Raw genomic sequence first — 10,560 nt, 5'->3', positions numbered from 1 at the left:
TTATTGATTTTAGAGAGAGGGGAAGGCGGTGGAGTGAGAAGCATTAACTAGGAGTTGCTTCTTATATATTCCTTGGCCAGGCAAGCCTGGGGTTTTGAACTGGCAACTTTAGCATTCCAGGTTGATGCTCTATCCACTGTGCCACCACAGATCAGGTGTGACAATCTTAATTATAACAACATAATTAGCCATTTTGTTGAGATAAAAGCTAGGAAATTAATGTCTGTCTTGATTTTCTGCCCCATCCAAACCCTGTCATCTCATCAATGGAAAACCCAGATAGGTATAACTATAGTAAATTACCTTTGATTTTCATCCTGTCAGGTATTTAAAAACTGTACCTTCACATAGGGTATTTAATTTTGTCTGTATAAAAAAAAAGACACACTCATCAAGGTAGGATACCTAGAACATGTTTTTATTTTTTACTGATGGCTTCCATTTTCACTTTTAGACAATTAAAAACATTATAGGGCCCTACCAGTAGTCCCCTGGCCCTCCGAGTGTTAGGAATCGGCTTGGCCCTAGGCGGTGGTGGTCAGGGTTCAGGGTTCAGTGGGGACAGGTGGCTTTCAGGGAGTGTGTTCAGGGGAAGACAGCCCCAGGAAGGAAATTCTGGGGACACAGGTCTGACCTGGGAAGCAGACACTGAGGTGGATCCCAGGCTCCAGAACGGCTGGTCATGCTGAGAGCCGCACAGTCAGGGGTGGGAAGTCAGGGAGGTGAGAGACGGAGCCCAAGGAGGGTACAGGTGTGCCCACTTTAGTCTCCGCAGGGCTCCTGGGCCTCCAGAGCCTCCCTCATGGTGTGTGTGTGTGCGTGTGTTAACGCACACACTATCTCCCTGAATGAATGAAAGGAGGAATTTGGATTCTATACTCTGTGCCATGTGGAGAGTTTGAAAAGAGCAGACAGAATCAGCATTGTAGATCAGAAAGGTAATTCAGACAATGGTGCCTAACATTTATTTGAGAGACTGGCTACTGGAAGCAGAAAGACTAGTTTACCTAGTTAGATGTTACTGCTTTCTATCTATTATGATCCTTTATTCCCTGGACATATAAATGTGGATATTTATTAGACACTAATCTGGCCCAACCATACAGGTAATGTTTCCTAAAACTCGTAGATCTTAGGTGTAATGGCTCGAGGGCTGTGTTGTCTGTGACATTGGCCACTAGCTATGCGTTCCTTTTGAGTATTTGAAGTGTAGCTAGTCCAAAATGATATCTGGCATAGTCAGATAGTCTGAAGTCTAATATACACACCAGGTGTCCAAGATCTAGTACAAAAATAAATGGTAAATAATCCCATTAGCAGCATCTTATAGATTAATATTGTGGATAGTTTATGTAAAACAAAACATTATTGAAATTACCTTCACCTGTTTCTTTTTAGTTCTTCTTTTTTCTTGTTTACTGTAGCTCCTAGAAAGTTTTAAATTACACATGTGACTTGCATGTGTAGCTTCCGCATTTTCCTGGACAGTACTGCTCCTGTGGATGTCATTCTGTACCCCTTTTTTTGCAGCTTCTCCCCAGAACAATGCAAACCAGTTGAAAATGAAGATTCAAATCTTGCAAAAGATGCAGCCATAGACTTGGCCACCGGATGTGGTCCTGAGCCCCTCAGATCACCTGTGGAGCCTCTTCAGTGTGGGATGCAGCCCAGTTGGACCAGCAGAGCATAAAGGCAGAGACGCCAACAAGGACACAAGGTAGAAGAAAGTTGATGATTCTTACAGAGGACCTTGGGAGAATGTATCAAGTTTCTAACTTTTTTTTTTTTTTCAAAAACAATAGTCATGATTAAGCCACCAATGTCAAACAGAAAAAAGAATATCTGACCCTATGTCAAAAAACAGCAACCAGCCTGGCGCATTCAAAGAATGTAAAAGAATCCATGCAGGGTAGTAAAGGTAAGCAGGATTTTGCGGTTAGATCCATTAGATTTTAAATATAAAATCCCAATTCAGCTGCTTTTCATTACTTACAATGAAATTTAGTTTCTGATTTTAAGTCCATGCAGATACATGCAAAATGTTTAGCAGGCTGGTTGATAAAAAGGGAATCATACACAGGATGGGACATACATAGGTTTACAGCTCGTATGGAAAATAAAACAATAATTAACAATTAACAATAAAACAAGAAACCGTGTGTCTCATGTACTCCCAACTGAAAACCTATGTTTGCCTCCACCCTATCTAGTTTAAATATTTTACTTTATCTTAAAATGTAAATAACAAGGTTCTGTTTTGTGGTTTGGCTTTTTTTTTTCCCAGTGTTTGGCTGCAGGGCCTATGTCTTGGAGTGAGGGTTCACCATGCAGTCTCATGTATCTTTCTCAAACATCTCATTGCCGACAATTTCCACTTCTAGTTTCTTTAAAACCAAGTGAAAAGTAGTCAGTCTTGCAAAGAAAGTTCTTACAGAGTTGAATGCTTTGAGCTCCATCATTCGCAATCATTGTTCCCAGAACTAATTTGATGGAGACTTTTTTCAGTGCCTCACCCTCGTTCCTTCTTTCAAAGCATTTAACTTAGTTTTCATCAGGAACAACTTTCTTTTTGCACCCAGATGCTAGTGTTTTCCTAATGTAATAAGCAATTTTAGTAGAATGTAATTACATTTCCTAAGGACAGTGTCATAGGCGTAACCAGGCTTGGGAATGAGTATGACAGATTCTCTTGGGGCCCGTGACATACCTGGCGGGAGGAGATGTGTGCAGGTATATGAGCACTCGCCCTCCTGCACTTGTTGGCCACACGGGAAATGGCGGGTATGTTACTGGATGAGCCAGCCGGGTAAAGCTGGTTAACACACTTTCTATTATGATTTACTACCTATGGTGCCTTGTTGGGGGCCAATGATCCCATCGATGACAAAATTTCCTGACTTTGAACATATGGAAACACCTGGGAAGTTTGGTATCTGGAAAGAGTGTGGAAAAACCAACTTCCCACCCTAACTTTCCTGTGAGTATTCCAGAGTATGACATTTATAAGTCTGATAGGACACCAACTTTTGCTCTATTCTGAAGATTGCATTCTTACCCTTTATGTTTACCTATGACATAGGTCTCACAGAGGCATGAAAACACACACACATACACACACACACACACACACACACAAATCTGCAATGCTACCAAAGTTAGCCCGATAAATACCCACTAATAAAAATAGTTGTAGATGGGAATGTTTTATTTATTTAATTCTGTAAGGATGAAACAACAGGCATTATCCTCAAAGAAGAAGTAAGCTCCTTGCATGTGCTTAGCAGGTGTTTAATCAATCTACGATGGTGCACAGGCTAAAATTTCTGCCATTGCACATTGAATCTGTCCATGCTAATGTCAGTAATATGTATGCACAACGAGGAGATATACCAATATTAAACTGGATCTTTTAAGCGAATACTGGGGCAGGAACTGATGTGTGACTTGGGCAATTCCCAGAAGCACTATGGTGGGGGCAGTGGTCTGGAAAACTCTGGTGTAGAGATTACGACATTGTCACTGCATAAATGGAAATGGTTGCAACGTTTCTTTCACAGAGGATGGGAAATACAGAGTTTGAACATAACTGGAGTTCTCAGTGCACGAGCAACCTTGGGAGAGACACAAGTCTATCATGAAAGAACAAATCAAATGAAGGTAATATGGCAGATGCCTTTGTGAAGGCATATAAGGCAGGAGCCGACAGTTCTGAAATCAGAGCTGGAATCTTACCCACGCTTAAGACAAACTATGACAGCAATCCATGGGTTGAATTCTCCTAGGATTGTGTTAGCAGAGAAAGAACACCCTTCTGTCAAGCAAGTCCTTTGATTGTTTTTATCTCTTAAAAACAAATCAGTTTTCAGTGTAAAGATGCATAATGACAACCCAAATATTAACATAAAAGATCAAGGAGAAATTAACTCAAGGCATCAAGAATCAGGCAAAAGAGCACCACTTGAGGTCTGTTGGTAGGTAAGAGGAGGTCAGAGGACCTGGGTAGTGTGGCATTTGGAACCTCTGTCACTTGGAGTGCGGGTTCACCATGCAGTCTCATCACTGTTTTCATCACCACAGACAAAGAAAGAGGCCAATGGAAATGTTTTGCTGGAATCCTTTTGACTTTGCTACTCTGGCCAAACTTCAAAATTTTGAAAGGCTAAAGGTCATCCACTTCCCTTTTCTCTGTGACAGGTGCCTGAGCATGTGTGTAAATTATACAGGTCTTCCAACTTAAACAGGAAACAGGGAAAAAGGATCACTTTCAATTTAGGGTTTGGTGGGTGTGGCCATCCGGGAAGACCTGGGAATTATAACTACTCTGGTTTGAATGATACACATGGCTACCATTACAAAAGCTTATAATTAAAGCCTACATGTGGACTTAAAATTTTAACAGATTTACTTAAACTCTCAAAACTTGCCCTGTTGGATGTAACTATCTAAAAGTATCTTCTGGCAGATGTCGTAGGATACTCAAAACATGGAGCTAATATGAAATCAGGACGGTGATAAAAAACCCCTCGAGTATCCTCGACCTCCGCGGTTAACATTCACACCCAGGACAGGAGATGTCCTGTGATCTAATCCCCAGAAGTCCGAGGGTGATTCCATGGACAGTTCGGACTCTCCCCGAATACACGAAGGGTGACAAGACAGCGCTGTCCCCTCGGCTCAGGAGGGACCCCCGCCCCCAGCACTTCCGTGTTTCCTAAGTCCCGGGGAAGCTGTTCAGGGTGGCGGCTGGAGGCCAGTTGGAGACGTGAGCGCGACGCGGCGGCTCCACGCGCCCGAAGAAGGTCGCAAATCGTTAACTTGTAAATGTGCGTTTTCACTGCAAGGCACCTCATGGCCCCGCCTTGGGGACTGGTGTGTCGGTCCGCGAGTGGGGGCTGGGCGCAGGGACGTGCCGGTTGGGGCGTCGGATGTGGGGTGGGGCACTTGGGGGTGGGCGGGGACAGACCTGGCCCACCGGACACCACGCACCTAGCGCTCATCGTCATCCCTCTCCGAACGTGGCCGATGCCCCGCGCCCTTGCGCGCTCGGAACAGGTGTCTGTGCAGCAGGGCGCAGGGTGGGGACCCCAAGTCCGTGACTTCACCTTGGGCTGCAGATTCGGACACTGTGAAGTTTTATTTGTAGCACGAATGGGGAGGGGAGCGGGCAGCAGACTAGGAGAGCTTTAGGAGAAAAAAACAAAACAAACAACAAAACTTTATTTCTTTGGTCCGCGGTGGCGCTTCTGCTGGACGTTGGGTCGCGTCCGGCGGGGTGGGGGGGTGGGGTTGGTTTGTGCCGGTTCCCCGACGCCCAAGGCAGAGGACAAATGTGAACGTTGTCGCCGGCGCCCCCTCCGTGCATTGCACACCGTAATCCGAGCCGCGGCCCCCTCCTCTCGCAGGGGCAGTGGGACCACCTGGCGGCGGCGCGCACGGAGTGCCCTCCACGAGCGACCACCCCACTGTCCCCGCCCCCGACCCGGGTGCCCCCGAGGCCCCCACCCTTATCCCCGCCCCCTGCATGCAGGACTTCCTCTCTACCTGCGCCCCGGACCCCGCTGTACCCGTCCGCGCCCCCCCGAGGTCCCGCCCCTGAACGCGCGCGCAGGGCCCGCGGCCGCGCTCCTGCACTTGCGCAGGCGGCCTAGGCTCCCCGCCCGCCCCCCGCGCGTCCCCGCCCCTCCGCCCGCCCCTCCCTCCGCCCGGCGGACGCGGCCGCGACAGAAAATGGCGGCGGCGGCGGGGACTCGCGCGTCGTCGTCGGGACTCTCGGGCGCGGAGGCGGGCGGAGGGTCCCTGCAGGCGGGCGGGGGCCGCGAGCGGGCCGACTGGCGGCGGCGGCAGCTGCGCAAAGTGCGGAGCGTGGAGTTGGATTCGCCGCCCGCGCCGCCGTCCCCGTCCCGGTCCCCGTCCCCGTCGCCCGAGCCCGCGGGCGGCAGCGCTGCGCAGCCCGTGCCGGAGCCGCCGCCCCCTGGAGCTGCGAGCCGCGCCGGCGCCCACGCCCCCGAGCCGGGGGACAGCGGCGACCCGAGCCCCGCGGGGACCGAGCGCGCGGAGCCGCCGCCTGCAGCCACCGGGTGAGCCGCGGGCGGGACGGGGCGCGGGCGCGGAGAATGGGCGCTCGGACCGCCGGGCTGCGCGCCCGCCGGGACCGGGCTGCGATTGTTCGCGGCTGTGTGACAGGCGTGCGCTGGGGGCGAGGGGACCCACGACCGGGTCACTGTCCCGGGGTCGCAGGGGAAGCGGCGAGGCCCGCAGCCGTGACAGGCGAGCCCCGCGCAGGGACGGGCCCGACTTGGGGGGGGAACGGCTCGGGGACGCCTGTCACAGCGGCGGGACTGGCCCTCGCCTGGGACGCAGGGCTTCGGTGCTCCCCGGGACGCGGCTGCACCACGAAGACCCCAGTGACTTCTGTGTGTAGTGGGCTCTGGGCTCAGGGCCGCGTGTGTCGACCCTTTCGCGTCCCTGCCGACGGTGGCTGTCCCCGTAGCCTCCCGGGCGAGGCTGGAGACCCGGCTCGGAGCAGCTGCGCCGCCGCACGCCGACCCCGGGCCCCGCGCAGCCGCCAGGACGGCCCGGCCGCCGAGCAGCAGAGCTCGCACCTGCGGGTCGTGCCGACGCATTTTGGGCAATTGCACTTTTTTATGTTAAATGAAATTCCTTTATGTGTGACAGCTGCAATCCGTGTCTTAAATCTGACGAGCGTGTGCATAGCACAATCTTGGGTGTTTTGAGTTTGCCGGAAGATTTTCTGTGATGGTCACCCACTGCCTGGTGCAGTTTTCTGACCTTTATTCTGAGTGTTTCAAAGATAGCCCACAGTACGTGACTTTGGTTTCGGTTAATTTTCTAAAGTGATTTGGCACTTTTTTTGAACTTCGTTGTTTTTTTTTTTTTTTAACTACAGTGTATTACTTGGCGGTTGACCCACCCCCACCCCCCACCCCCAATCCTAAAAAATATGGTCACCGCTGTGCCGTGGCAACTTTGGGAGGAAAGGACGTTTGTGACTGTTCACTTTCTGTGTGCGCTCGTGAACACGTAACTTGGTCTTACAAGAGTTATGTTCCTCTGTGCAGATTGGGTGAAAACTCCACTAGAGCACTTCTTTGAAAGCAGTTGTTACTATTGATAAAGCTCCAGATAAAAAACGTGAAACCCCAAATTTGAGAAGTTAGTTTTACCTGTTCTTAGGAGACCACCTTTTTGAATACATAGTAAATTCAGCAAGTGTCAGCATCTGGTCTGAGTGAGCTGTGGATGTAGAACTGCAAACCACTGCAAGATAATGTATATACAGTATAAAGGTGGTTTAGCTTGGTCTCCATGCAGCTAGGAGGAGTAAGGCAGAGGGAGGAGGTTAATTCAGGGACGGAACAATCGATGCATGTTTAAGTTTTGCTTTTTATAACCTGGGTGTTTGCCACCCTCCTTGTATAAAGGGGTGCCTTATCACTGCACAGTACGTGAAATAATGGGCTCATCCGCAAAATCATTTTTTAAAAGTGAATTTCACTGGCCAGAATGCTAGTTTGTACACCCTAAATGTCATACCTAAAGAATTTATTTCTGGTAAAATGTTTTTTCTCTAAGTATGGTGATCCCCCCCCCCCCCGGTTTCTTGTGTGTAGATACAGTTGAAATTCATTTGAATCTATGGGTATAAACACTTTTATTATAAGCTGTTCAGTAAAATTTCAGTTGAACTCTACATCTGAATTTTTTTTTTTTTACAATAGATGCATTCATACTTTCAGGAAGAAAATTGAATAGATTTTGAACTATTTTTATGTTTCAGTAGTGGTGTGGGGGGGAACCCCTTCTGTCTAAAGAGAATTCTGTGATGTCTTATTTCAGAATTCTCTTTGGGTTTTAATCTTTGGATGTAGAAAAATATGTAGAAAATACATTGGTGAAGTATAAGTTATATAAATCATATTCGTATGAAACACAGGAGCTGTTTTAAGTCTGTCCGTCTTTGTCAGGGTCAAAGCTGAAATAAATCAGTGAAAGCTTGGTGCCTGTAAGTGGCGCCCAAGGGTTTGGAATTTTTTCCTTATATTACAGAACTAGGGGCTTTTCCTTCCTATTTACTGTCTCTGGAAAAAAGAATTACAGTGTTGCTCTCCATTGAACAGGCTATTGTGAGATTGGTAGATATAATTACTCCATCCTATTTTCGTAACTTGAAAAAAACACACCTAACTCTCAATTTGCTGGCCCTATGAAAGAACAAGGTACTCCGTACTTGTTAGTGTTGGTTTTTGTTTAAAAGTAAAGCTGCTTCTTCATAGGCTGCTTTTATACCCCACACAGCAGTTAGCTTTCACTTCCTGCTGGGAGCTGCAAGGCTAAAAATATAATGTGGCGACTTTTTTTTTTAAACTAGAGGAGGTATAGAAACATGATTGCCTAAAAATAAATTTTAAAAAAGGTGGTGATTTTACAAAGCAGTAGAGGTATAACTTAGATTAAGAAGTTAGTCTTCCGTGGATGGGTCAGTGTGGTAGCATAGTCTCCCAAGTTCTGTGTTAAATCAAGTAAGAGAATGAATGCAACTCTTCAGAGATTAACTTTATTAAATATAATTCTGAAAGAGAAATGTGAGAGCCAGACTTCTTGCCAGCCTCTATTTTCTTTTCCTATCTGATTTTGGCAGGGGTGACTGGTTAACCAGCATTCCTTAATAACACGATTTCCAATACACCATAATAACTCCATTTTGTTAGGTAGGAAAAGCAGGAAGCAGCCGCTTGGTACTCTTTTTGTGTCCCCCCCACCCCCCCAGCATCTCACTTCACACACAGGTGGCATGTTGTAGAGAGGGTCGCTGACTTGTCGACTTGGAGATTGCAAAATAATGAAAAGAAAGGAGTGAGTGTTCTTTGCTTTCAACCAGAGCGAGAGAATCAGCTATAGCCTGCCTCAGCCGCCTGTGAGCAGCCCGTGACGCCGGCTTGTGAGCATTCCGGAAGAAATGACGGGGTGGCCAGGCCGTGGTCCACAGGGACAGACTCCCCTGAGGAGGAAATAGGGCATTCACAGTGCTCTGGGTTAGGAAGCACATACAGCCTTTGTGTGCTGCAGCCCATTTCCCTGGTTAAAAAGGCATTTCTCTATGAAGAAACAGAAGGGAAATGTGGCATTGGGAAACTGATCCTCTCTGGAGGCTGCTTCAGGGCTAGGGGTGTCTGCATCGTAACCTGCAGTGCATGGCTTGTATCAGATAGACCACTTCTGTCCTTAGACTCGGTTGTTGCCCTCAGTCCTGACCTCCTTTGTGCCCCCTAAGTCAAAAGTTAGAGCTCCTTAACAGTGGAAATGGGTGGAAGATGAATGGGAGGAAATGGACGCTATTAAGAATAAACCCAAGTTGTCATTAAGAAATACTTTATTAAGAACATTTTTTAAATGACAGGAATAATCAGGAGCAGACTGAAAGCAAAGGGCTCATTGTGAAGCCATGGTGAGATTAGTTCGGGCTCTTATTGCGAGGAAAGGATTTTAGCTGAGGCTAAAACATGATTATTGAGCATGAATGTTGAGATACCTTCCCACAGTCACCTTCCTTGCCTTCCACGTGGCATCGTCATCACTGCCTTTGAAGGCATTGCCATTTCTGTTTTTGAGAGGCGGAAACTTGTGTGTGATGCTGAAGCCCATTATCACACAATTAGGAGACAGCTAGGACTCACACTCAAGTTTGTCTGACTGCACAGATCTTTTCTCTACTCCATTCTCTGCTACCTTCCGTTTCTCTTTCAAGTTAATAATCAGACCTAATTGATGGTCTTGAAGGAGGAAGTTGTTTTGTAAGAGACGGATGGGTTTCTGTCCAGTGCCCTTAACTAGTGCATCCCTCTTAACTTGTAGGTAGCATGCAGCTTTCTGTAACCTGGCCTTGGTCATGTACTCCGGAATAAACTACCTAGCTCATCACCTCCTCATGTCAGGTGAGGAGAGTAACTGACTGATCAGCATCCAGTGTTGTGTAGATTTCTTGATTTGTGCTGTGTCCCATTGTAAGTGGAAGGGAACAAAAGAGCTGAAGTTAATGTCCCTCACCCATCCTAATGTCCCACGTGGAGAGAAAGGGTTCTGGTGTCTTTGGTCCTGCCCCTTGGCTGTTGTGTCAGGTGTCATTCACCAACATTTATGAGCCCCGATGCCATGTGACGGTCCATGTGAGGGATAGAAAGACCATCAGTGCAGAGCCGGTCCCTGTTGGTAGGTTTTAGTGTGAAGAGGGGCTAGAACACCACACACCCCAGGTCAACCCAGGTGCCTTGACTCTTGTCCATGGGAATCTTCGCTGCTGCGTTCCTCTGCTGAGGCTGGTGGTGCTCTGACTTCCGGGGATGGACTGTCCTGCCAGGGTAGTGGTTGAGGGTAGCAGCTTGGTTCCTCTTCTCGTTTGTCACATGGTCTGCCGCTGTTTGCTTTCTGCTCTGGTCTCTCCTTTTCCTGTGGACAGATCTATGCTGTCGTTCCCTCACGGTAATGAAACAAGGAGTAACAAATACAGATGATTTTCCAACTGTTTTCTGCCCACACTCTTAA

At 47.9% G+C, this 10,560-nt stretch overlaps 1 protein-coding gene across 1 annotated transcript in view; it reads left to right on the top strand.

Annotated features, from left to right (window-relative positions):
• The first annotated feature begins 5,710 nt into the window (after positions 1–5,710).
• MAP3K1 (mitogen-activated protein kinase kinase kinase 1) overlaps positions 5,711–10,560 on the top strand; it is an 82,584-nt gene continuing 77,734 nt past the window's right edge. Inside the window, exon 1 of the mRNA XM_066377618.1 lies at positions 5,711–6,077. Within this exon, the coding sequence (XP_066233715.1) occupies positions 5,728–6,077 (350 nt within the window). The 5' untranslated portion in view covers positions 5,711–5,727. The remainder of the gene's footprint in view (positions 6,078–10,560) is intronic.

This window comes from Saccopteryx leptura, chromosome 1 (assembly GCF_036850995.1).
Source record: "Saccopteryx leptura isolate mSacLep1 chromosome 1, mSacLep1_pri_phased_curated, whole genome shotgun sequence".
NCBI classification, from domain to species: Eukaryota; Metazoa; Chordata; class Mammalia; order Chiroptera; family Emballonuridae; genus Saccopteryx; species Saccopteryx leptura.
The sequence above is the reverse complement of the archived record's forward strand: the minus strand, read 5'-3'. Positions and strand labels throughout refer to the sequence as shown.